General features: G+C 48.9%; 2 protein-coding genes across 4 annotated transcripts in view; both read left to right on the top strand.

Moving 5' to 3' along the window:
* The window catches only part of SSH2 (slingshot protein phosphatase 2), a 128,517-nt gene extending 122,581 nt beyond the window's left edge, over positions 1 to 5,936 (top strand). For both annotated transcript variants that reach the window (XM_055001513.1, XM_055001515.1), the window contains 2 exons: positions 839 to 1,697; positions 2,934 to 5,936. In XM_055001513.1, the coding sequence (XP_054857488.1) occupies positions 839 to 1,697; positions 2,934 to 4,931 (2,857 nt within the window). In that variant the 3' untranslated portion in view covers positions 4,932 to 5,936. The remainder of the gene's footprint in view (positions 1 to 838; positions 1,698 to 2,933) is intronic.
* A 6,540-nt stretch (positions 5,937 to 12,476) lies between these two features.
* The window catches only part of CORO6 (coronin 6), a 32,187-nt gene continuing 17,292 nt past the window's right edge, over positions 12,477 to 27,371 (top strand). The window contains exons 1-4 of one of the 2 annotated variants that reach the window (XM_055001906.1): positions 12,477 to 12,620; positions 14,821 to 15,041; positions 20,936 to 21,058; positions 24,890 to 25,019. In XM_055001906.1, the coding sequence (XP_054857881.1) occupies positions 14,844 to 15,041; positions 20,936 to 21,058; positions 24,890 to 25,019 (451 nt within the window). In that variant the 5' untranslated portion in view covers positions 12,477 to 12,620; positions 14,821 to 14,843. Of the gene's footprint in view, positions 12,621 to 12,683; positions 12,926 to 14,820; positions 15,042 to 20,935; positions 21,059 to 24,889; positions 25,020 to 27,371 lie in introns of those variants that run through there. The other variant, XM_055001907.1, reaches the window with a different exon arrangement.

Below are 27,371 nucleotides of genomic sequence, written 5' to 3'. Positions count from 1 at the left end.
ATTGGCCACGGGACCTTCATATTCAGAGTCAGTGCATCTCTGGTTGCTGGTTACTTGGGGACAACAGCGGGGCATCTAGTTGGTTACTGTAGGGAACAGGATGCTGGAGCATAGATCTGATCCAGCAGGGCTCTTCTGATGTTAAGGGAGAGCCCTGCCTTAAAGTTCAGCAGTGAGTGGAGAGCGGGACAGATGGGAGAGCAGGGGCAGCACTATTGCTATAATGCAATAGTGCTATTGCATTATAGTGACTTCTGCAATAGTGCTATTGCACATAGTCACTATAGCGCAATAGCCCTATTGCTCTTGCAATAGGGCTTTCTGTCACTATAGTGCAATAGCCCTATTGCCCTTGCAATAGGGCTATTTCACTATAATGACTTCTCTAGGAATTCCATAAATGGAATTCCTAGAGAAGTCAGAGGAAACCAACCATTCAGATAGAAGGAAGAAAGGGAATGTGGGGTGGCACGTGGGATGGTCTTCAGCATGTCTCTTTCGCCCCTGAGGGTTCTCATTCTGGATGGGTTTGCATACAAAGGCTTTGCTCCTATTGTAATGGCCCTCCATCTGGCAGAATGACACAAAAAGAGGAAATGTTTGAACATAGGAAACTGCCGTATATCGATATAGTGGTACAGCTTTATCTATATACACAGCACCTTATACAACGCAAGGACACAATTATATATGCTTAAAGTCTAGTTTCAGTGGGACAGGAGGACTAAGGGGTTGCCCAAATGACTTTGCAGAGAAGGTGGGCCTTGACAAATAAAACAAATGGACAGTTCAGATGATGTTGACTCTCTCTGTTTGTCTTGTCTTTCCCTTCCCACAGCAAGCAGCGACATAACAAGCTGTGGCGGTCACACTCCGACAGCGATCTCTCCGACCATCATGAGCCTATTGGCAAGTCCGGGATGGAGGTCAGCAAAAAGGAGATCACCACATCAGCAGACCAGATCTCAGAGAACAAGACCCCCAACAGTCACCACCCATCAGCCTGTCCAGGAGTGCCCTCTAGTCCACCTGTGGAGTGCCTATGCCATCCAGGCACCAACTCCATCGAGGACCTCTGCGGCAAGGAGAGGGTGATCCAACTGGAAATCACTTCCCGAGACTTCAACACTGAGCAGATGGAGGACAAGTTGAACTTGAACAGCATCAACGGGTGCTCTTCTGGGTGCTGCTTAGACGATTCAAAGTTCCCTCTGGACAACTGCCGAGCTTCCGATGCCATGCTGCAGCAGGAAGAGGCCTTCAAAATGGATGCCGAGTTTCCAGACTTGGCAGTGGATGACTTGGAGAAAGACGCCCTTAAGCAAAGCGACGGGAGCGTCCACTTGGTACCCATGGAAGAACTGGAGTCTTGCATGCAAGACCTCTCGAAGTCGCCCAGCCACAATTCCCCAAGCCCTTCATTCCCACCCCAACCCGAGAGTACAGATTTCAGCACAGACCGAATCGACTTCTTCAGCGCCTTGGAGAAGTTTGTGGAACTTTCTCAGGAGGGCAGGTCACGGGCCTTCTCCCACTCAAGGACAGAAGACCAGGGAGGTGGGAGGAATGGCCTTGCCAAAGTCTCGGCACTGGAGTTGTTGCCCTCTGATCCAGTGGGAGATGCTCCACGAAACAATTCGATAGGCAACTCCCCGCAGGCCTCAGAAGCATCTTCAGCGGAAGAAGAACATCTGAAGGTACTGGTGGTGGATGAACCTTTTTGTTTGCTGATGCTTTATAAACAGAAGAGAATGCTAGGAAAGGGTAGGGATGCAGGTGAATTTTAGGAAAGGCAGGGGGGGAGGGCCGGAGAAGGCAATGTAATAGTTCCCATGAAGGTAGAAATACTTTACTAACAATCTGGGAGAGAGAGACACACAAACAGATTGTCAGTTTTATAGGCTTTTCGGCCCCCCAAAAAGAGTAATGATGACCTCTGCACTAGAAAAGGCCATGGAAGATGTGCAAAAATGTAAAACCATCGTGTGTTATCTTAAAGACTGTGAGGTTTATTGAAGCATCACCTTTGGTGGTTTTCAACAGATGCATGAAGAGAACACTCACTCAGCAGATGTGCCTACGTACACCTGGGGGAGAGGAGCAGTGGGCTTAAAGGGCCAGGAAGTGCTTGAGGCACCGTTGCGACTCTTTCTGTGCCAAACTCAAAATTGCAGCAAAGGTGCTGCAAGAGGCCTTTGTACTTTGCTCCAGTAGACTCACACGGAGACACACCCCTTTCCTCCCTTCAGAGTTTATATCCAGGGGATATGGATGTGACAGCAGCAGTTTGCCTTGACAGTGCCCTGTGCTGGGGCAGTCTGTCTCTGAATTCCAGGTTTCTGGGCACAGGCCCCCAGGGCAAGGCATCCCTTTCATGCCTGGGTTATGGGCTTCCAAAGACATCTGCCCGTCACTCTTGGAAACAAGATACTGGGTTAGATAGACTCTTGGTCTGAGACAGTAAGGCAGTTTTATTTTTATTTCTGCGTTTAATTTAGGACATTAGCTGCCTTTCCACTTTACAGCACTCTCGGCGGCTTACAATAAAAAAAATCTATCAAAAATACATTAAAAAGCAGAATTCAACATCACAGCTTAAGATTGCCAGTAAAAATAAAAACTAACAGTGGAATCCTAAATAGAGTTACTCCAGTCTAAGCCCATTGGAATAACTCTGCTCAGGATTTCAGTCTAAATTAATCAATTGCATCCCGAAATGAACCTGTTGTGAGGTTTTCATGATAGTATGAATAATTTCCTTCAGATTTTGCATAATTACATTGGAACGACAGCGATGTCTTCCAGGGGAGAAAGATGTTAGTAGAATATGCCCTCCCTCTCAGCATCTGAAGCTCAAACTGTATGACACGGAAATGGTTGTGATCTCTCCTTAACCGCCATCCCCTTGTCTCCTTCTGTTTTCTCTCCCTAAGTTCTCTGAACCAAACCATTCGAGTGGCCTGACGCGTTCTCACTCGGAAAATGCCATCTCAGTGAAGGAAATAGTCACGGAAATCGAATCAATCCACCAGGGCGTGGGCCAGGGATCCGTGAAAACTGACAGCATGAACCATCAAGTTCCAGCCTCCAAGAGGAACACGGTCCACGAGCTGCCGGCAGAATCAGATTGGGCCTGGGACAATAAACCTGGGAAAGCTGAGCACGGAGAAGGAGGCAGCTTGCTGCAGAAGGAGGCAGCCAGAGAGCCTTTGAAACTGGAGCAAGAAAGTACATCAGTCCCGCAGATGCCTTGCGCTAAGCTGGAAGAGAGTGACAACTTGACAGGAGACTCGCTAGAGGGTCGTCTGAATCCTGGGCCCAAGTGGTGCCCGGGCTCTGTGCGGCGTGCCACCCTGGAGTTTGAGGAGCGGCTCCGGCAGGAACAGGAACTCCAACACGCCTCCCCTGTTGCGCCATTACCCATCCGCAAGAACTCCAAGAACGAATCAGCAGCGGCTGATGCTTCCTTGAAGGGCAAGGATGAAGAACCGTCTCACGAGCTGGCCCAGACCTCCAGGGATAAAGAGGCTGCAAGAGTTGGGTACACCAAGAATGAGACGGGTTCCGAACAGCCCACTGCGCTGTCTGTCTCTCCCCCTCAGGATGACCTGTTGGAGAGCTCTCATGCAGAGGTCTCAGGGTTGGCCAAAGAGCACAGAACAGTGATTTCAATGGAAGGCCACGAAAAGATCCCTGCTCCTTGCCTCCTCCCAAAGAGAATTGAGATTATCGAGTACACCCATGTGGCCAGGTTGCCTAGTCTCTCTGGGGCAGATTTCCCAGCAACAGAGCGGAGCCATGAATCTGAGGTGCCAGAAAAAGCCCAGGTGATAGCTGCAGCATCCATGGTTGATGAGAACTGCAATGCACCATTATGCTCTGAAAATCTTCTTGACCCGTTATTGAGGCCTTCAGTACTGGAGCACAGGGACTTCAAGAAAGCTGTCTTCTCCTTGGGGAGTCCTGAGGAGGAGGACTTTGGGGCATTGATAGACCCGGAAGCTTCGCTGTTAGTGAGTCAGGTGAGCTGCCCGCCCCCACTGCACTCGGATTGCCTTGCTCACCAGCACTTTGTTTGCTTAAAGGGGGTCACGCAGGACAGCACAAGCTCAGACCCAGAGCCTGCCCCTTCGCAGGGCTATGCTGGGAACGGACAGTTTGCATTTGAGGAGCGAGGGAGCACTTTTCGCCGAAGGAGCGAGGGGGCCCTAGCACAGTGGAGCCTGGGGGACTTAAACATGCCCTGTCAGCTAGACCCATCTGCTGGGGTGGCTCCAGAAACCCCGGCTGCCTCCTCTCTTTGCTGCAGCCTCCCCCACAGCTCCAGCAGTGACAGCATGCAAGACTTGAGCAGCAGCCCTTGCTCAGTGAAACAACGCGCAAAGGAAATGGAGGCCCGGATCCGGCAAGCAGGCCTCACCACGCCTTCCCACATGAAACGATCGGCGTCCTTAGCCAAGCTCGGTTGCCTGGATCTGCTAAAGGACGACTTGTCCTGTAGAGACACTCTTTCTTCCTGCGCCAGCCCAGCCTCCCTCGACCCGCTTCCTGCCATCTGTGGCCAGAGAGGGCATGCAGATGCTTTGAAGCACAGAGCGCAAGGCCTGGATGTGACACTTTTGCCCCCGGTCCTCCAGGCCCCCCAGCTAACAGTGCATTTTGTGGAGCCACTCAAGATGACAGAAAGCATCGCCCTCAGCAAACCAGTGGAGAGGCCGCCGGCACAGTATGCCAAAGAGTTCAGTCTGACTCCGCCGCTCTCAGAAGTGAAATTGACTAACCCCCAAACGGCTGGGTTGCCGGGTTTGCCGGTGCCCCTAAGGCTCGCTGTGGTGCCCAGGTACCAACACGGTAGAACTCGACTGCCGAGGAGACTGAAAAAAGCAAATGACCGGAAACGTACAACCAATCCCTTGTATAATACCATGTGATCTTTGGTCACCCCCCCTTGCCCCCTCCCTTAAAAAAAAAAAAAGAAATCCTTGACATTTTTTGCAAAACCATTATTGTGTTCTTCAGATGGGGCAGATGTAATATATATTGAAACATGCACTTTATTGGTTAATTTTATATACGTTTGTCATTTTTACTGTTCCTGTTGCATGTAGGTTTCAAGGTGGCTGGTTTCTTGGTTCTCCCCCGTATGAGTGACTGCAAAGTTGCAGTTTTATTATTTTCATATAAAAATATTTTAACTAATAAACCTCAACATTTTTTTTGGCTTTGTTTTAACAGAACACCCTCCTTTTAAGAAGGGGTGGGGGGGGGGGAGGAATTAGAATGCCTGTTTTTCATTCAACCAAAGTTGTTTTTTAAGAGTTCTTAAGAGCTGAGCACTCTCAAGACTTGGACAAGAATGAGTGCAGGTGGCCAGATTGCATCCAGGTGAGCGCGGGGCCAGCTTGTGGAATCCTTGTTCTTTCTGTGGCCCTACAACAGACCATTTCTCATCTGCTTAGCTCACTAGCTGGTGCTTAGCAAAATCTGTACAGGCGCGAACGCTGCTTTGCTTTATGGGCCATCTGCACAGACGGTTGCCAGAGAGTTCCAGCCCCTTGAGTGCCTGTTGGAAATCAGAGGGTGTGTGCCAAATTCTTCCTATTCTACAGAATACACTTTGCTCTGGCCGGGAAGTTCGTGCATTGAAACCAGCAGCAAAGCTCTTCCTGCCACCTTATCCATGGGTTTGCTCCATTAGGTTGTAAGAAACCAGGACCCCAGTCATTCAACAGGAGTGTGTAAAAGCTTAGGCAAAATTTAGGATGTTTGGAGAGAGGGTGTCCGTACCCTTGCTGCAGAAAAGGGGAAGGTTATTTAAGAGTGAAATTTCCCCATTTGTGCGCATCCTCCTCCTTTGATTCCCCGGCAATTCAGTACCGAACAAGCTGGGAAATTAATCCATGCAAGGGCTGTGGAATGTCTTTTCTTGAGAGTACTCTCGAAAAGAAGACAGTGGTGGTGGGGGGGCTGGGGGGCACAAGTGGGGAAGCAGAGCAGAAGTTTAGGAGGGGGGTGTTCTCTTAAAACAAATTTCCTCGTAGGGTTTTAACCCTTTCATTACTTGAATACTGCTGTGGGCCTTTCGAGCATTGCGGCCATATCCCTGGTTCCCTTTCTTGACCCTACAAAGCAAGCGTGCCGCTGTCCTCTTCCTCCCATGGAGCTCCTTTGCCCCCTTCTTCTATTTGTCCATTGCAATCCAGAGGCTGACTTAGTCTACGTATGTTCCCTCACCCTTCATGTGGAAAGGTTTATGCCTCCCTTCTCCCCAGGAAAAATGGTTTTATTTTCTCTGCAGTTGTACATAACGAATGTGTTTCTCTTTTCTAGCAACTGGTTTTTCATTTGGCTTAAGGGGAGGGGGCAATTTGGAATATTTCTGTTAACTGGAAAACTCTTGTTGGTGACTAGCACAATCTGCACACAAATACTGGAGTGGGCACAAGGGCCCCCTACCACTTTGTGCCAAAAGCATGCCTGTTCTTTTTATTATTATTTGTGTGAGCTGTTGTTCCCGTTGCAGCCATTCTTCCTAACACTCCAGATGTCTGTCACCCTTAGGACTATGTGCTGTCTTTCTGGAGATCAGGGTTTTGAAAGTCCTTGATAAAGTACTTCCAGTTGAGCTGTGTTTTGTTGAGACTGGAATCCAAAGAGGCAGACTTGAATTCCTATGAACTGATAGTGGAAGACAGCCAGTCTCTTGTGTCTGGGTGAGTGGATGGGGTTTTAAGGTGGCCTCTTTCTAATGCACCTCTGAAGCACTTAAAATCTGTTTCCCACTGAATGCAGTTGTTGGCTCCCTTTACCCCAGTTCCACATATCTTTTCAGAGGAAAGTACTGTGAAGTTGCATCCTCGGTTCAAAGAGGGCTTCATAGCCCCACCCCTGTCCGTTCTGTAACAGGGAGGGAGGAAAAGGTTCCACAAATGGGTGCTGGAGGTGGACATTCTAAGAGCCCACTAAGGGAAGAAAGCCCCTAGCAGATGTAAACGTTTCTCTCCGTCATTCAGCTTCTTAGGTCAATGGGTGCTTTTTGTACAGGTGCAGGAGAAGAATGAATGTGGATGAATTCCAGGCTGGTTTCAGAACTGCCTGGGAGTGTGTAGATGGGCTTTCACCTCCCTTGTGGCTTCAGGATCCTTCCCCGCAGCAGCAGCTGGTGGTGGTCAAGCCTCTGTCACAATTGTCCCTGTGGCCTCTGCTGCAAGTGCCTTCATCTCTCCTCTTGCAAGTGTCTTTGTAGAACTGGGCTGGAATCTGTTCAGGGCTTCTCCTGGGGGAGAGGAGAGAAGCCCATGCAAACCTTTCCCCCTGTGGCTGTTACGCGGCTTTCCATCCCACTTATTCTTGGTTCAACCCCGCAGTTATAACTAGCCCTCTACTTCTTGCTCCTGTGGCCAGATTAAGGCAAAAGTGTGCAAGTTTGTTTAGGAAACCACAGTTGCGCTTGTGAGGAAATTAGGGGTGGTGGCATGCCGTCCCTCACCCTGTCCCTTGCCCTGCAGCAGAACTAGCTTCTGACTTGATCCTCTAGTGCTGTTTTCCTCACTAGCATTAGCCAAGTCAGGGTGCAGCGGACTGGCAGGGAGCCGAAGTTCTTTGCATGGCTGGATCCTGGAAAGAATCCTCTTTCCATAGGACAAGCCAAGTCACAAGGCCCAGTCTCTGCTTGTAGGGAGCACAGCCATTTGGTATGGAACCTGGACCGTCCGCCATGGAAGACTTTCAAGTGGCTTGAAACTGTATTGAGTGATGATGGCTACATCTAGGCAAAGCTCCCTCCGCTGAGCCAACCAGGTAGGCAGAAATGGCGTTTCCTTGGTTCTCTGCTTCTGTATCCAAAGCGACCTTGGCTTTTGTGAGCATTTGTGCAGGTGATGCAGTTACTCTCTGTCCATTGGTAGGGGGAGATCTTGTGGTCGTTGATCCCTTTTTTCTTTCCATTTTGGCCTCTGAGGTTAGAACGGATTTCAGGTGTGTCACATGAGCTTGCTCTTCTGCCATACCTGAACTGAGGACTTTGGAGGAAGTTACCTGAAGCTCTAGCAAAGGGCATTTTTAAAAGACTTTCCTTCAGAGGAAGTGTTTGGGATTTGCTTCTCTTCCTACCAGGCAGGACTCAGTCACAATTGTCCCTGTGGCTTCGTGCCTCCAGTTGCAAATTATGGCCTCCATATCCTCAGCTACAAGCGCTTCCATCCCTCCTCTTGCAAAAATGGTTTTGCTCATTGTTCACTCCGGATCCATGTTCTTTGCAGACTTCCCTCCTATAAGCAGAACCTGATGCTTCTGATTTATCCCTGCTGGGGTTGAAAGGGCATCCTCCTCCTCTTCCTCCTCTTCCATTGCACACTGAGCACCAGTTCTACTCAGTGATAGGTTGGCAGGTCCAATGTGAAGTCTGTGACTGATCAGGAACCAGCAGAAGCTGCTGGTGCCTCGGGACCCTCTTCTGATCTCCTGAGCTTCAAAAATCCAGCTGGAGAAGTTGAAAGCTTCGGGTTACTTCCCGATCTTGACGGACTATTTTGAACTGTATGCTATTTCTGAATCCCGTGGCACATCTGTTGACAGTATCATTGATGTTTTAAAGGGCATTTCTCCTCCCCTCCAGCCCATGTACAAAGTTGCTGCCCCTTAGCAAAATTCCTTTTTCAGAAGGGGATTTTCTAACTCTTCCCATCATGGATGTTGGGAAGTATCCCAAAATTCCAGCAGCTCTTGTTCCCTTTCCCATTGGTTTCTTGGCTGTACTGTAAACCTGTGTTGTGCCTTGCACAGAAGTGTGAGTCTGAGAGTGATCTTTGCGGGTTGTGTGTGCCTGGACAAATGACTCTCCTTTGTCTTTGCCATGTGTTTTGCTGTGCTTTTCCCTCCCCCTCGGAGGCAGCATGGTTCTTCCCGTTCCTTTTTATTTTTGTAAAAGCAGGCTAACGGGTTCCTTTACCCTTCGCTCCCTTATGCCAGTCATTCTCTACTGGACGCTAAGTTCTCTTTAGTGCAGCTCAGCGTTGGGTTGGTCCGTGCAAGATGCCATCTTTGCCTAGCCAAACAGGGTACTAAAATTTGGGACGGATTCCTTGTCCTTGCTCCCAGGCCACCCCTGACCGCCAGAACCTGGGGCGGGAAGCAGCATAGGCTAGGTTTCCCCTTCCTGTGATGCCTCTTGAGTTTTTGTTGAGTGTTTGAAACCTGCCTTAGCTATCTTCAAGTGAACAGAAGGCCCAGTTGGCTTTGGTTCTCCAGCACAGGAGGCACCCTCTTGGGTGGCCTTCACATTGAATCCTGGGGGTGGGCATCCTGGCTGGATACCCTGGCACAATACTCTGTTGGAATCTGGCTATTTGGTGCTGCTGCAGGCCTCGGTGCCTTGAAGGGGGGTGCTCTTTTTCTTCCACAGAGGTGTGTTTTGCACACTTCGCATCATCCGAGTTGGGAAAGGGCACCGTATCAAACTGACTCAGCCTCTGTCTGTGTGTGTCTGTTTCTGCAACCAGCTCTTGCAGGAGAACTGGGTGGGTTTACTCTTGTGTGTTTCATAGAATCGGGGCCCTCCAGAGACAGCCTGGGGAGCTATGCATCTCAACGGGTGGGGGAGAAATCCCTTTCCCCCCCCCATGATTATATCCCCTCCCACCTTGCCCCTTTGCTCTTGCCCCACCCCCAGACAGTGGCTTGTACCATAGACTTTGACCAACATGACCCTCAGCTGTTTTTAAATGTGAACTCTCACCCTTGAGTGGTGCGGATTCAATGTTCTTGTTACTGGATGAATAAATTTTTATTTTGAGAATCAACTGTTATCTGTCTTAATCTGTGTAGGGTTTGTGGGTTGCAGGACCAGGGTTCAAGGGAAGTTGCAAAAGCTGTTGGGGAAGGGGGATGCTGCTAAAAGACTTGAGAAGAAATGAGGACCTTTCAACCCCTGATAGAAATGGCTGGCAGAATGGCCCCTTCTGCCCCTTCCCCCCTTGCCACACGTTTTTGCCACCTTTTGACTAATGCACTTTATGTAGTTTCAGAGGAGTTAGCCGTGTTAGTCTGCAGTAGCAAAATAGCAGAGTCCAGTAGCACCTTTAAGACTAACCAACTTTATTGTATTGTATATTTATGTAGTTTGTTACTCTTTCAATATTTTGACCCAGACCACTAAGCAGTTAAAAAAAGCAGACCTCTCTTAGGCCATTTGGTGGTCCCTTCAGACTTGATCTAAGTGCCTTGGCCCTCTGAATTTTAAGTATGCTCCCAGATTTCACAGCCAAACTATTTTGATGCAAAAAATCCAGTGTAAGTTTCTTCAGGCTTGGGACAAACTGCAGCAGCCTACAAGAATCTGAACATGTGGTCACAATAGTCGGCCAACAGAGTGGCCCAACCTGTGCTTTATACTTGTTATGATGGAAGGGAAAGTTATGTCTGCTTGCTGTGGACTTTGGTAAAAGGGTAGGAGGAAAAGGTAACACATAACGGATCGTGCCTTAATTCCTGCTGCGAGGCTCCTTGAGTACATTAGCATGACCCACATGCTACCCTGATGGGTCTTGCTGCCCTAATGTGACTTTAGCCCCAAATGGAAAACAGGTGTAGCGATACCTGACGTAGAGGCGCAGCAGGTCGCTTTGGGCTTGCAGCCATCTTTACTGATTTGACGGTGGGGTTGTGATTTGTGTGCTGGCAGTCCCAAATATTGGCCTTGAATGTGAGAACCCAGCATGAGTCATGCTTGTGAAGATAAAGAGACTCCCAAAGATGTGGCATGGAGCGGCTGCATGGAAGGGTCAACGAAGTATTAGATTGTTTTGAAACGTTTCTGTCTCGCCTTTTCTCAACACATCAAGTGTGGCTAACAGTTCATTGCAAAACATATTGCTAAAATATTAAGATGGTACAAGCAACAGTCCAGCCATTAGTTCTTCCTGATCAGAACCGGGTGCACGTCTTCTGTAACAAGCAAGCAAAAATCACAGCCCAGGGAGGGCTGCCGATGGAAAAGGCACAAGATCTGGGAGGGGCCGGCAAAGAGAAGACGTCCTTTGCAGACATTGATTGTTGAATGTGGCTGGTAAAAAAAAAAACTATGTTAAATATTCTTTTCCCCTGAGCAAAGCAGGTGTTCACATCCATGGCCTTTTATCCTCAAACAACCCTGTGGGGTAAGACACACTGATGGATTTCCCCAAGGAGTTTCAGCACTGGATCTCTCCCCACACATTCTTCTGCCCCTAAGTAAGGGGCTTAATAGTACGGCAGGCCACAAGTTGGGTGATGTTCTTGCCTCTGCTCATGGGTAAAACCCCCAAGGCTGAGCACCCATTGGGTGTGCCTTTGGGCCCAGGCTTAAATCTCCAGTGTTTCCCCATCTCTGGGTAGGCAAAAGCCTTTCTCTGGCTCAGCGTCTGAAGAGCTGCCAGGCGCAGAACACACCAAGCTGGGCTCAGCTGGACTGCCTGAGAACTGAGCTGATGGTGCAAGGCTACTCCTCTGTCAGGAGGCCACAGGTTCAATCCTGGGCCCCTCCAGGAATGAGGATCTTGCATCCCAGGGCAGGAGTGGTTGGGGGGGGGGAGCGGCTTTACTTACTTGCTTCATTTAGAGTCCCCAAGGACAGAGGCTTGCCTTGAATTGTGGGCTGGGGCGATAAACTCCTCAACTTCAGCAGATGCCTCCTCTTTGACACAAGCACAGCGCTCGCCTGCAGACCCAGAGCAATGTAGGTTAAATTCAGACTAGGATCTGGGAGTCGTGGGTTCGAGTCCCCCCTCTTCCATGGAAGCCCACTGGGTGACCCATGGGGCTGTTAGGACGAAGGAGAATAATAATAATATTTGATTTATATACCGCCCTTCAGGACAACTTAATGCCCACTCAAGGCGGTTTACAAGGTATGCCATTATTATCCCAAAAACACCCTGCGAGGTGGGTGGGGCTGAGAGAGCCGTAACTGGCCCAAGGTCACCCAGCTGACTTCAAGTGCAGGAGTGGGGAATCAAACCCTAGAGTCCCGCGCTTTTAACCACTACACTACACAAAACTGGATGATGTAAGCTGGGTAGGAGAGAAAAGCAGTAAGTAAATGAAGCGGGATATAAATAAATAAAAATCCGCACCGGCTGAGCTTCCGAAGCGCTCTCAGCCTGTCCAACCTCACAAGGTGTTTTGTTGTGGGGCTAATAATAACACACTTTGTAAAGCGCTCTGAGTGGGCATTAAGTTGCCCTCAAGGGCGGTATATAAATCGAATGTGGTGATTATTTCGCCCCTCTCCCCGGCAAGGGGCCGTCCCGGCTGCTGCGGAGCTCCCTGGGCAGGGGCAGTCTATCGGGCCGGAGGGCAGCGAGAGGCCGCTGGCGCTAGGCCCCGGCGGAGCTGCATTGCAGGGGCGCCGCTGCCTCCCCGCCCGTCTCGCCGGCGGTGGCCGGCCGGCCCCTCGCAGCTGTTGCCCTCGCCCTCCTTCCCTCCCTCCTTCCCGGCGGCGGCAGCAGCTGCTTCTCCCGCCGCAGAGCGGCCCCTGCGCCAGGCGCGGCGTGCCAGCCCGACGGACGCAGCGCCCGGCGCCTGCCCGCTGTCTAGCCCCGCGCCTGCCAAGGGACGCCGCGGCCGGCTCGGGGGCCCGCCAGGTAAGGCCCTCGGCCCGCGGGGGCCCGGCCGCCCCCGCCGCTGGGCCGCCTCCCCAGCCCCCACCCGGAGCGGCTGCCGCAGGAGGCGGCTATATTAGGAAAGTGACCTCGGCGTGCTGCGGGGCGCCTCGCCTGCCTCGCCTTCTATAGCCGCGCCGCGCTGCGCGGCCGCCTCCGCCGCGGCCCATTGAGAAGTTCGCCCCGGCCGGGGGGCAGGCAGGCAGGCAGCGGGGGAGCGCTTGAGCCGCTGCGCGGGCCCGGAAGGGGATCGCCGGGCACGTGTGGATGCGCGTCGGGCGGCCCAGGCAAGTGGCGGCCCGGGGGGCGGAGGAGGGCGCCTTTCGTGGAGCAAAACCCGACATGAAGCTTGGCAGGGAGGGCGGGGGGCCAGAACGGCCTTCCGATTTCATAACACGGCATTTGGGCTCATCCAACCCTGGAGCGGAGGACCGCGACTGAGGGAAGTGAGCCGTGGCTTGTGGGACTCCCTGCCACCAGACCGCTGGTTCGGACGGTTTGGAAGGGGAATTGGGTTTATCAAGGGCTGATGGTTGGGAGTTAAATGGCCGTGAGACCTCTGAGGCCCACGTGTTAAGGGCAAGAGAAGTCCATGCCCTGCCTGTGGGCTTCCTTCAGGCCCCTGCCTGGAAGCAAGGTGCGATCTCAGCCCCTGAATGACCTTGGCGAGCAATGCAGTGCCAGGCACACGCTCTCCACAAAGCTCTTCCCTTTGTGTGTGCCTGCCTGTGTGGGCTAACACAATCCTTGCATGAGTTCAAATTTCACCCCCGCTGAGAGCCCACCAAGAGCCCCTCTCCTGTAAATTGGGGTTAACAAGGGGCAGTTCCCGCCAGAGGCTTGGAAGCCCCTCTGCAGAGTTTCCACATTCTTTCCTTTTTAAATAGCAGCCCTGTGGGGGAGGGGATCTGGTTTGGATGGGGGGAGGGGCGCTAACCCCATTTGCCTGCCACGCAAAGGCTCTGCTCTTTACTGAGAAAAATAAAACAGACTTCCAGTAGCGCCTTAAGGACTAACAAGATTTATCCCACAGAAGCTTTGGTGAGTCAGTGCTCAGAGGCAAAAAGAGGCACCTGCCAGAGTCAGCGCTGACTCACCAAAGCTTCTGCTTTGGTCTTTTAAGGTGCCTCTGGAGCCCTATTCTGTGTTGCAACCAGGCTTATGGCTATCCCTCTGGAATTGCTTACAAAGAGGGGGGGGGGGGGACTGCTTGGAAGTTCCAGCAGTGGAATTCCCAGGATCTGTTCCGGCTTAACACTGTAGCGTGCTTTCCAGAAATAATGCATATACTGCTCCACAAGGGCTTCTACAAGGGCAGGTTGCTAGGGGGGAGTCCTACAGTATGTATTTAGAATACATTTTAATTATGTATTTAGGATATATTTAATGAGCAAATGATGTATTTTTGTAATTGTAATGTAAAGATGGGAGACATGATGTTATCGTAAAGCCCAATTTCAGATCCTGCAAGCTGAGCAGAGTCAGTAAATGGATGGAGAAGGAAGACCAACGAAGACTCTGCAGAGGAAGGCAATAACAAACTTCTTTAGCTTCTCACTTGCCCTGAAAGCCCCTTGTTGGGGTTACTATAAGTCAGCAGCAACTTGAGGGCATGTATGTATATAATGTAAAGATTTCACTGTCCCCATTCTTAGCAAGACAGTGTGATTAAGTGCAAGCAAAAATGTGAAATGACCATGATCCTTTCGCTGTAAACAGGCTTGGCACCTCTTGGTGCCTTGCCATGGCAGGGCTTGAGTTTGCTTTAGGTGGCTGATGCAATTGTCATTGTTAATAATGAGCATCGTTGGCATGATGCAGTTCCGGTGTGAGGCACTTGGCAACTGGCCACAAACCCAGCATACCAATCCCACTCCAAGGAGCGAGATCCCATGAGCTAAAGTTTGTCACTAAGCGAAGGGCAGGAGGGACTTGAGCCTCTTTCTTTTACCCACAGTTGGCCGAAGCAGATGGGAAATAAATATTGGTTTCGTTTTGCAAAGTAGATTCAGATCACAGAATATTGCTTTTCTCTGACAGAGGCATTGAGATAGCTTGGGCTGAAAAAGGCACATTCAAAATATTTAAAATTTGAAAGATGTTGCGACATTTGTAGACGTTTTGGAAAGAGAGCTGTCGTGGGACCCATCTACTAATTATCTGTTTTTTGTGCTCCTCCCAGCCCCCCCAAAGACTATCTCAGCCATGAGCCGCAGGGTGGTGCGTCAGAGCAAATTCCGGCATGTCTTTGGACAGCCGGTCAAGGCGGACCAGATGTATGAAGACATCCGGGTTTCTAAAGTGACGTGGGACAGCTCCTTCTGTGCCGTCAACCCCAAGTTTGTGGCCATCATTGTGGAGTCGGGGGGCGGGGGTGCCTTTATGGTGCTTCCTTTAGCCAAGGTATGGTTTGTTTTGGATAGACAGTTGCCTCTCCTTGGTGGGTGGGCAGAATTGTGAAAGGATGTGTGAAGACAGTAGTGAAAACAGCAATAACACTTTGCCTCTGCTTCGGAGTGTTTGGAAGCACTCTGCAGTCCCGGTAATCTTTAAAGTAACTCTGCCAGGTATGCTGGCAGAAATCCCCTGCCCCCCGCCCAGCCAAATACTGCCAATGGGGTATTAAGGCCAAGGCTTGCCTTGAGTTTTCTGATTAGACTTGCTGATAAGAGATTTCAGCCAAAGATTTCTGAAACATGCGCTTTGGCCATTCTGCAGTAGCAACTCTCTTAAACTGAGTGCCGATTTAAACATTATGAAATCCTCGTGTCACCTTTATGTCTGCCCTGATCCTTTTGACAGATGTGCCAAGGGGCATTCTGTGCTCAGAAGAAATTAATTCCCAGGTGCACAGGGGCTCAGCTTGGAATGGGTCCTTGGCATGTGAGGAAAGAAGGCCTTCCCCCGCCCCCATGCCATTTTTCCAACCTGAAACAGTCCCATGGGGCTGTTCTTTGTCCTGCTGAGTTAACTGACATATAGCCTGTCAATTGTAGTAGTAGTAATAATAACAACAGCAACATTTGATTTATATACCACCCTTCAGGACAACTTAATGCCACACTCAGATCAGTTTACAAAGTGTGTCATTATTATCCTCATGACAATCACCCTGTGAGGTGGGTGGGGCTGAGAGAGCTCTGAGAGCTGTGACTGACCCAAGGTCACCCAGCTGCCTTCAAGCGGAGGAGTGGGGAATCAAACCTGACTCTCCAGATTAGAGTCCTGCTGCTATTAACCACTACACCAAACTGGCTCTCAAATAGTTGCTCTCCAGGACAATTTCAGATGAGGAAAACGGCAGAGTTTCCTCTCCCTGCATTCCACACTGAATCCAAATTGGGTCTGCATCGCCTGGGAATTAACTTTGAAGCATACAACTCCCAGAGAACGTCTGCTGATAGGACTTGTTGCCCCTGATGGTAAACCTGTGTCAGACCTATACTCTATATTGAAAAATTCCCTGCATGTGGAAAACCAGATTACCAGAAGAAATCGTTTTAGCCTAGTCTTCTCCCCAAGATGCCAGTTTTCTATGTGCAGGGATTTTTGTAGAGAGAAAAGACCATTCATATAATGCAGTCTGGCATGGACACAGGTTTACTATGTCCCAATAGATCCTTAAGGGGCATTTGATGTCAAAGCCTTCCTTTGTACCGGTCTTTAGTTTTTGCCCTTCCTTGCAACTGGTATTTAGAGATGCACATGGAATTTCCATTTATGCATGCTAGATAATAGCTATTGAGAGATCTCTCATTGAGGAATATACCTAATCCATTTGTAAGGCAATCTAAGATAACGGCCGTTGCCACTTCTTGTGGTAGTATGTTTCACAAGTTAATTACCTATTGTGTTTACACCCCACCAATGCCTTAATTTACCATTCCGATATCAGCGGGGTTGTAGGTTTCCTCCAGTGTTCCCAAACAACCTTTGCCCGCAACTAACAGATTCTGAAGCAACCATTTCACTACCGCTTGATAATTATCAACATAATTTAAAAATAAGTGTGAAAGGATCCACCTGCAGTTCCATCCCAGCTATTAGCAATAGGAGACTGAGAGTCTGTCTACACAAGACATCCGGCACGTGTTCTTCAAGTGTTGGGTGACGCAATGTTTCCTGGGAACTGTAGTTTTAAAAGAGTTGCTTGGTTTCACTGTGGAGAGGAAGGTTGAAAATACAAACAAAATTAAGTTAGAAGCATTTTTCTAGTGTATTTTATGGGCACAAGCCTTTAATCTCCCCCTCCCCCCACCACCACCCTGGGTGAAATCTGCAAGGTCTTAAAATAAGAGTTTTCAAAGATCACTCGAGGAGAGGAACTTTGCAATTCTCCCCCCCCCCCCCCCGACCCTGCACTTTAAATCTTTGCAAACGGTCAACACACTCTGCTCTTCCCCCTTCCTCCAATCGCTTTTTCGATCACTTTTTCCGTAGGCCGATGGATTGCTCTGAGGGAGGGCCCGGGGTCAGCAGAACAGCCCCCATTTCTGTCCCCTGGTCAAAGGATTTCTGGTGATCTCAGCCCTTGACCTTGGAGAATTCAGCACCCTCATCAAATTACATCCTAGGATTTGGGGGGACGGGGGAGGCTGGAATGCTGAACAGTGGCATAAAACTGATACGCTGCTGTTAGGTGGCTGCACCCCAAGACTCGAGAAGGTAGGATTGTAGACCTTAGGAGGTGCCCAGTGAAATCTGAGAATTGAGGCAGGGGAGCTCAATAGGATCCCCAGCACTTACAGGGTGTGGTTTCATTGCTCTGAGTAGCCCTTCACCATTCCCTGTGACTGGCAGAAAAATCACACATGTTGCAAGTGGAGAATGCATACATGTTCGTTAATTTGCATCATTTGTACCCATTTGGCATGTCTTTGCCACATTTTGAGCTTGTGTATATGAGTGCGAGGCGCACATTGTGCTGGCTGTGAGTTCCCGAGTACTGGAAGGATGCTCCTAGATTTGGGTTACTGTTCATTTTAGTTCCTAAATTCTCATTTTTGTATCCTCCAGCCAAGCCGCTTCATCCCCTCTGCATTCTACTCAAGACGTGGGATTTTCTTTCTCATGTACCAATTATTCTCTTTGCTGCATTGATATCCTTTGAACTTCATTCGTGTGTTTAGGCTTGCGTCTCGAGTTAATTGAGATCCGTTGGAAGTGATTGCCTTAATCCGCCAACATGTTTTTAATCCCTTCCAGTTTAAAACCGCTAGCCAGCTGCTTTCTATTACTAAGCCCACAGATGTTGGTTGGGCTGGCTCCCTGTAGAACTCCACAGTAGACCTCTTTCTAACGTGATGTTTATCCATTATTAGTCGTAGCAGTTGGACAGTGAAGAAAGCTGACAGGAAGAAAACGGATTCATTTGAAATGAAGAGCCAATTTGGTGTAGTGGTTAAGAGCGGCAGGACTCTAATTTGGAGAGCTGGGTTTGATTCTCCACTCCTCCGCTTGAAGCCTGATCATTGGCTGCAAGAGCCAGAGTCTCTGAATATACCACGTGCCAGTCATGGTCAATTCCCATCACTACCACACTGTGTCTGGCAGGAAGAAGAGAAAGAGAAATTCAGCATAGCCTCAGCAGATGCGATCCTTGACGGTATTGCTAAGCCAAAGATGGGGGCAGGTGTTCACATTCTCCATCTCTCTAAGCAAGACTTGTTGGTGCTTTTACCCTTCCCAAGATCCTTGGGGGAATCAGTAGTTGTTAAACTAGATTTAAAATTTATGTAGATGTAGCTGGTCAGACAGCTCTACAAACACACGTAGGAGTTGTTAAGAGCGGCAGTTTGGTGTAGTGGTTAAGAGCAGCAGGACTCTAATCTGGAGAGCCGGGTCTGATTCCCCACTCCTCCGCCTGAAGCCAGCTGGGTGACCTGGGGTCAGTCACAGCTCTCTTAGTCCCACCCATCTCCCTAGGTGATTGTTGTGAGGATGATAACAACAACAACATACTTTGTAAACCACTCTGAGTGGGCATTAAGTTGTCCTGAAGGGCAGTATATAAATCAAATATTATTATTATTATTATTAAATGTGGTGCTGGAGGAGACTTTTTCAGATACCATGGCCAGTAAAAAAGACAAAGAAGTGGGTTCTAGGTCAAATTAAGCCTGAATTCTCCCTAGAAGCTAAAACTACAACACTGAGGCTATCGTACTTTGGTCACATCATGAGAAGACAAGACTCTCTGGAAAAGACAATAATGCTAGGAAAACTGGAAGGCAGTAGGAAAAGAGGAAGACCTAAAATGAGATGGCTGGACTCAATAAAAGAAGCCACGTCCTCCAGTTTGCAGGATCTGAGCAAGCCAAGCTACAAGTGACACCTGACACAGATTGGACACTTGTCAGCTTCCCTCAAGTTTTGATGGGAAATGTAGGCGTCCTGGTCTTGCAGCTGTAATGGAGAGCCAAGCTGTAAAACCAGGACGCCTACATTTCCCATCAAAACTTGAGGTAAGCTGACAAGTGTCCAACCTGTGTAAGGCGTCACTTGTAGCTTGGCTCTTAATGATAGGAGGTTTTGAAGGTCTTTCATTCATAGGGTCGCCATAGGTCGGAGACAACTTGAGAGTTGTCTCAAGTTGTCTCAACTTGAGAGCACGTAACACACACACTAGGAGCAGTAGAAGCATTAAGCCAACGAATTGGATATCCCTGTGGTGGGTGCTGAATACCTCACTTCTCTTCATAACATTCCCTTGGTTCCTGAATCCCATCAGATTCCTTTTTCCTTACTGCTGCCCAGCAGCCCCCCAGCGCCCCCTCACTATCCCTCAAAAGATCTTGCCTGTGTCTGGATGCATGCTGAGCTGCGCCACTGCAGAGACAGGCTGGAGCAGTTGGCTGGGCGGGGGCAGCCCAGCTCACAATACCGAGTGACTCACCTCAGGAACAATTGCAGAGATGGCAGGAAGTTGGAGTGGGGGGGGTGTCACTTTTTCCACGGCTCAAGTTTCCAGCCGGGCTGTTTACCGAGAGCAGCACGTTCACCTCATGAGACTGGGAGCCCGGAGTGACCCGCACTCAAGGTCACAGTCCAGGCTGGAACCCAGGCATGAATCAGGGCGCTGTGGTCACCGGGAAAGCTAGAGAGGCACAGCGGAAAGCTGGCTGAGCCTGAAGGCTGTTTTTTAGGTGGCCCCCAGGAATCGAAGGCCTGGTTCACACATTCGGGAGACTGAGAGACTAGAGAACCCCAAGGGGCTAGAATGGAGGGTACCATTTCAGATTGCACATGGAGGATCCAGTTTGGTGTACTGGTTAAGAGCACGGTTAATAACAACAACAACATTCGATTTATATACTGCCCTTCTGGATGACTTAACACCCACTCAGAGCGGTTTACAAAGTATTATTATCCCCACAACAAAACACCCTGTGAGGTGGGTGGGGCTGAGAGAGCTCCGAGAAAGCTGTGGCTGACCCAAGGTCACCCAGCTGGCCTCAAGTGGAGGAGTGAGGAATCAAATCCGGTTCTCCAGATTAGAATCCCACGCTCTTAACCACTACACCAAACTGGCTCTCAGTTAAGAGAGTCAGTTTCGTGAAGTGGTTAAGAGCGGCAGGACTCTAACCTGGAGAGCCGGGTTTGATTCCCCACTCCTCCACTTATAGCCAGCTGGGTGACCTTGGGCTCGCTGGAGCTCTCTCAGCCCCACCCACCTCACAGGGTGATTGTTGTGAAGATGATAATAACATACTTTGTAAACTGCTGTGAGTGGGAATTAAGTTGTCCTGAAGGGTGGTATGTAAATCAAATACTATTATCATCATCATCCTAGGTTTGAATGCTCCCCTAGGTGAAGTCTTTGCAAATGGAAAACGAGCCCAGCAAGCCAAGTTGGAGGGCACCCTTTTTATGTTATGCTAGCTTTCTGTCTGCAGGGTGTTTTTATGGAAAGGAATATTCAGAGCGGGAATCTGCTGCCTGCAGTCTTCACAGTCTCTTTTTCTGCCTCCAGACTTTGCCACCTCATTCTCTTGCATATGTGAACCAGGTGTGAAGGGTTGTTCTTGGAGGGTTGTTGTGTGTGTAATCTGAACTGCCATTGGAAGCTGACCTGAGTGCCTTAAACACAAATACAAGCTTGGAAATAAGGCCTTGCTTACAACCCTTATGTGAAATCTCTTGCAATATTCTGATTTGAATAAGCACGTACTTCTTCCACACTGCAAACTGTCAGCCCTGGAAGTGCGATGCTAGTCCAAAGGGCAGGAAATGCTGGTCTGGCAGACCTGCTTTGAGGGTGGCTCTCCTTATGGGAAACTCTCCATGTGTGTTTTCAGACAGGACGTGTGGACAAGAACTTTCCCTTGGTGACTGGGCATACGGCCCCTGTGCTGGACATCGACTGGTGCCCCCACAATGACAACGTCATCGCAAGTGCTTCCGAGGACACCACGGTCATGGTAGGTGGAGCCACAGAGTAGAAGTTACCGGGGGAGCTCAAACAGGGCTGAGCCTGGGCTCTGAAGATCTTTCTTATTTAGTGGGAAAGACAAATGGAGTTGGAAACGGGGGGCGTGCCCAAATGAGGGTGCCGGGTGGTGCCGTGGCAGCAAGCCTGTGAATGGGAGGGGTGGTTTGTCACCCAGGCAAGGGATGTTGAATGAAGTCAGGAGCTGTCTCATAATCTCATTTCATTTCATTTACTGGACTTTTAGCCTGCTGTCCCGGCAAGTGGGCTCAGGGTGGGTTACAACAAGATATAATTTAAATTACAATTAAAACATAAGAAAACTGAGCAAGCATATAATACAGTAAAATAAAATAGAATGCGATAAAATGCGATACCCAAGATAGCGGTCCATACCAGCCACTTTCCGGAGTGTTCACTGTTCAGTCCTTTTCATTATGGACATAACAAGGGAAAAGCATTCCCTTCCCTCAAGTACACATTATCAAGTCACAATGAATTAATGGCAACCGCAGCAAGGAGTTTTCAAGGCAAGAGAGAAGCAGGGATGGTTAGCCATTGCCATTTGCAGATTCTTCCTTGGTGGTCTCCCATCCAGGGCTTTTTTTCAGCTGGAAAGTGGTGGTAAAGAGTTCCGGCAGCTCTTGAAAATGGTCACATGGCTGGTGGCCCCGCCCCCTGATCTCCAGACAGAGGGGAGTTTAGATTGTCCTCCGCGTTGGTCCATTGGCGCGGAGGGCAATCTAAACTCCCCTCTGTCTGGAGATCAGGGGGCGGGGCCACCAGCCATGTGACCACTTTCACTGAGGGCGATTTAAACTTTAAGAAACTCCCCCCTTGTTCCAGCTGACGCAAAGTGACGTCAGTGTGCAGTCCTGGGAGGGTGCACACACTTTGTGTGCACGGATGTGGTACCGGGGGCACCACCTCCCACCAGGAGTTGCCCCTGCAGTGGGCTGCAGCCCACTGAGTTCCACCACCTCTTTTCCCAGAAAAAAATCCCAGCTCCCATCCAAGTACCAACCCTCCTTAGCTTCTGTGATCTGAAAAGATCGGGCTATGCTGCCTTCCCTCTAACCCCCCTGCCAAGTATGGGGTTTTTAGTTTATCTGCTTCTGTCTTTCGGCAAGTGTTATCGCTCAGGGGGTGATGGGCGAGAAACAAAGCATTTAATGATGCCCTGTTGGTTTTAAAATAAAAATTATTTTGTAGAAATAACTTCAGAGGGTTTGGACCGGCTGTATTTTAGGTTTTGCACTTTTGTCCTTGACTTTAGCCAAACATTTGGCTGCCAGCCCCAAACCACCCAGAGCCCAGATTCCTTCCCGCTCCCTTCCGAGCAGCAAGATTCCCCTTTAAATGACTGGAAAAGGCTCCTGGTCTGTTTATAGACAAACCGCCGAGTGAGTGCCAAGGGCTGACAGCGGCGGCTTCTGTAGGTAGGATGCAGCCTTTGGGCTAAGAATAGCTCCATGCAAAGACTCCGCACCTAAGAATAGTTGGCCTTGAGCCGCTGCTTGGAGGGTGGGGTGAGTAAGGGAGGGCGTCTCCCAAGGTTTTTCCCTTCCTTTCTCTTTCTGATGTGCAGGATGCCATGGGAAACATACCCTGAAGAACAGAGGTTGTGGTGGTTAGGGAGATGAGGCAAGCAAACTCTGAACTAAGGAAATGATAGCGTTGCCAGGTCTAGATTGGGAAATTCCTGGAGATTTGGGCATAGAACCTGGGGAGGGCAGGATTTGAGGAGGAGAGAAAGCTCTGCAGGAATGTCACGCCATCGAGTCCTTCCTCCAAAGCTGGCATTTTCTCCAGGGAAACTGACCTCTGTAGTCTGGAGATCAGCTGTAGTTTCAGGAGAACTCTAGGTACTACCTGGAGGTTGGCAGTCCTGGGGACTGAGCAGTCTCCCCACCGGTTGACCCACTTCAATTACTCCAGTGGCACCCCCCCCAATGCACACACCACCACCACCAATTGACTAGTGGATGCAGTCCCAGTTCTAAATGATCACAGAGGAACCATAGACAGGAAAACAGTTCAGCCCACCTTGCCCTTGCCTTTTCCGTCTCTCCAGGCCATCCCTTCCCAAAACAGCTTTTTTTAAAAGCACAAAATCAGCATTTGGGTTATTGTAATGCCTGGGACACTTCAGATTCCCTGCCAGTAGAAAGCCAGCCCAGCAAGCAAAGGGAAGGGAATGGAATCTCTCTCCCTGACGAGCTAGTTTTCTGTTTTCTGGCATTTGGTAAAAAATGCAAACGAATTTTCAAAGCTGAAACGCTCTGTGTAGGGCAGTCCAAGGGGCTGGATCAGAATATTTTGGAGTTGATGTAGTATCTTCTTCAATGCAACATGCATATTTGCAACCTGAGAATCTTTACAGCAAGAAGCAGAACTACACAGAAAGGAGTACTTTCATTATATATAGAATACAGATGCAAAATAGGACTATTTCCATATATATTTTTACTTTAGGAATCTATACAGGAATACACATAGGGTGGAGAAGGTTCTCAGCCTTTTGGGGTCATGGGCCCCTTTAAGAATATGATAAAAGTTATGGGCTTCCTCCCTAGAAAAACATGGTAACAGTGACAATGGCATATTACCTGACCAGGTGCGGTAGCATTCCATGCCCCCCTATACTTGATTGGAGTGAAACAATACCTTAATCACATAATTTGATACAGATTTTTTTCATAAAGACAATTTTTGAAGTAACAAGAAGGAAATCAAAGGAAAAAAATCTTTTTGCCTCTGTTCACAGATCTCCTGAAACACCAGAGTAACAGTGAAATCCTAAACAGAGTTACTCCAGTCTAAGCCCACTGAAATCAATGGGCTTAGACTAGAGTAACTCTGTTTAGGATTTCACTATAAGAACTGCTGGTCTAGAGAGGCAGAGGTAGAGGCAGCTTACTACTGGATACCAGATGCTGAGGATCATAAACGGGGGAGTCTGTTGCCATCACATCCTGTTTGTGTGCTTTCTGGAGGGACCTGGTTGGGTGCATTTAAAAGCAGGATGCTGAAGATGTCGGTGCAGGATACTAGTCAAGGCCCCCAACCTTGGCTGGATCCAGCAGACCTTTTCTCCGGTTCTTGGAGACAGTAATGCAGGCTTGACGATAGGCAGCATCAAGCGTTGGCTTGCACCCTGTGGAGTATTTTCACCTCCCCTTTTCTCCCAGGAAAGTGAAAAAAATGCCCACATGGTATTTTCCTGCAGAGCTTACATATGTCTGAGCAGAAGTTTCTGGGGAAAAGGGAAGTAGAAAAGATCCACGAGTGCCTTCCACTGGTGCCTTGCAAGATCCAGCCCCCATGTTCTCCTGCTGGGCTGGCGTAAAGTACAAATACTTTTTGCAGGCACAGGGAAACAACCCCCTACTTTGAAGCAGATTTGGGGTCTGAACTTGGCCCCCACTGCGTGTTGAATAATCCCTTGTAGAATGAAAAGGACAAAAGATCCAGTTATTGTGGTTACCGTGTCCACGGGGCAATTATACCTGAGAATCAGAAAAAGAGGCTTAGCCTTCACTAAGTTGGCAAGTTTCTAGCTGTCATGGAGGTGGATTACGAATGCTTCCATGCTGTCCTTTCTCCTCCCTCATCCATCTTTGCAAAACAATTACTTCCATCTCGTTTTAAAACAGGTACCAGACAGAGTAACTGATCTGGAAGAAGACAAATATGGCCTTATAACGCAGTTCAATTTGGGCAGTTGAATTTGGGCGGCTTTGGCGGGAGGCGCAGTAAGGATCTAAGCTGGGCACCGAGTGAGCTCCCTGCTCTCTGTTGTAAAAGGCTTTTGTCCCACTAGGTATGGCAGATCCCAGATTATGTTCCGATGCGCAACATGACCGAACCCATCGTCACACTGGAAGGGCATTCCAAGCGTGTGGGCATCCTTACCTGGCACCCCACAGCACGCAACATCCTACTCAGTGCAGGTAAGATCCAGCTGGAGAGGGGTGGACCACATTTCTCCCTTTTTTTCTGAGGCATCAGGGTCACCTGCAACTTCGGACTTTGTGTTTCACGGACTATGTCTCTGGAATATTTGCTTAGCACCAAACTATCCATTCGAGGCAGGGGGACTCCTGAGACAAAATCATTTGAAAATGCAGGTTTCATTAGCATGCTCCAGCTCCCTCTGTCTGTGGAAAGCTAGCATGCCAAGGAGAAGCATTCTAGCCTAGCCATTTCCCTGGTATGCTAGCTTTCTGCCAACAGAGAATTTACCATGTGGAGAGCAATTAAACTTGCGATCCCTACCCGGCACTCTGAAGCGGTACAGAACCTCAAGCAGTTTCTGAGCACGTCAGTCAGCTCCTCCCCTTCCAGCTTGAGAACACATTCTGGAAACCAGTTTAGTCATTTCAAAGCCAGAAAATCTCTGGCTGAGGATCTCTCATTCAAAAGAGAATAGATGGATTCATAGCAGAGCTGATCTCTTCCTGCATGACAACTGCAGTGTATTAAAAACCCACGTGAAGCAGGCTGGTCCCTCAAGAAAGCAGGTGAAACCCAGGCAGGCCTCCCCCCAGCCCCGGCCCAGAGTCCCTCTCCTTGCCCTTGATTCTTTGGCTGACTTGTTCTGCTGGTTGCTTCTTCCCTTCTGCCAGCTGGCCTTGGCCCTTGTTATTGGTGGGTGGGCTGAGGAGTGGGATTGGGGCAGGCAGGCTGCCCATGCTGCCCCTCACCCACATGGCGCAATTATACGCTCCCACGGCCTAATCAGACTCACTATAACCGCACAGTGCCATGATAGTTTGGCTGGGCTCTGCCAGTTGAAGGTGGTTGTACTTTTAGGCAACCAGACTCCCGTACTGTTAGGCAATCAGACTCCCTGGCTGCAACAGTCTACCCTAATTATTTTTAATTACACTTAAGCTGTCATTGTGTTCTTTCTTAATTTTTTTTGCCCTTTCAATTTTTTTACTTTTTTCCAGCAAATACATAATTTTTACAAGAAATAAGTTGAACCTTTTTTGGTGCAGAAAATCTCACAAAAGCTGAACAAATTTGGGTTGATCCGTAACTTTATGTTTAGGACTTTGTTGGTTGCACGTGATGTACCTGTTGCAGTGTATGGCACTGTAACCGTATAACAGTGTATGCTAATAAAACAATGCATTTGCTGTTAAGAGGGCAGAGACGCTGCTTAGTTTAAATGCCTGTCCAAAAGAATTTGTTACAGAAATGATAATGACTGGTAAGTTTTCCAAGAAGGAGGCTTCAGTGGCCCCTTGAAGTCTAACACATTTTTGGTTCATAAAGACAATTTTTGCAGATAAGGAGAAGGGCAATAACACATGCTTTACACGAGAAAGGTTCCCAAATACAGGTGCTTGCATCTCCAGGTGAAAACATCTCTAGCAGCTTTGCAGGGAACCATCTTCTGAATGAGACCCTCGTGCCATCTGCCAGGCCAGGCCAGTTTCATGTGTTCAAAGCTGCTGTCCTTTGAAGAGTTCCTTGGGAATATGATCAGATCTCTGGGTTGGGGAACACAGTTTACTAGAAATCAATAGCAGATCAGATTTCAGAGGGGGGCGGAACCTATCTATGCTTACCTGCCAGATAGCACAAAAGCAAGGTCAAAATAGGGTGCTTCACTTTCGACCACCACCTTCTTTCTGGCTGAGGAGTTATTGTGGGTGGAGGAAGAAGCTGAGAATCCGCTTCAAGAGGCACAGAAAGAAAATGAACGTGAAAATCGGCAGCAAGCAAATCTCTTGAAAACCAGTGAACAAATTCCTTTGATTTATAGGCCTGCACAGATTTTTTTAAAAAGGGTCTTTTTTTCCACTCTTGCAAGAACGCTGAGTTGAAACAAACCTCATTGCAGTTGTGATAATCCTACCGTATTGAAGGACTAAGAAAAGTAGAAAATTTCTGCATTTATGTATTGAAATTGGTTTGATGAATGGAGGTATTTGTATCAAGACTGCTAGGTACCTGGAATTAGTTATTTGATTAGGTCTTTTTGTATGACTGTTAAGAATGAACTATTGTCCCCTGTATTTATGAATTTATTTATGGAAGTATTTATGAATTAGTAGCACTCTGCACTTTTTATTGCACTAAATAATTACAAATTATTTATTAATTGCTAAATCGTTTCCTGTGGGTGTGGTTTCCCTCTGTGATTTATAGCCTCCAGGTGGTGGCTGGAGATCTCCTGGAATTACAGCTGATTTCCAGGTGACAGAGACCAGTTCCCCTGGAGAAAATGGCCGCTGTGGAGGTTGGACTCTATGGCATTATACCATTCTGAGGCCCCTCCCCTCCCCAAACCC

Source organism: Eublepharis macularius, chromosome 17 (assembly GCF_028583425.1).
Source record: "Eublepharis macularius isolate TG4126 chromosome 17, MPM_Emac_v1.0, whole genome shotgun sequence".
Taxonomy (NCBI): domain Eukaryota; kingdom Metazoa; phylum Chordata; class Lepidosauria; order Squamata; family Eublepharidae; genus Eublepharis; species Eublepharis macularius.
This window is presented reverse-complemented; position numbering and strand designations above follow the sequence as displayed.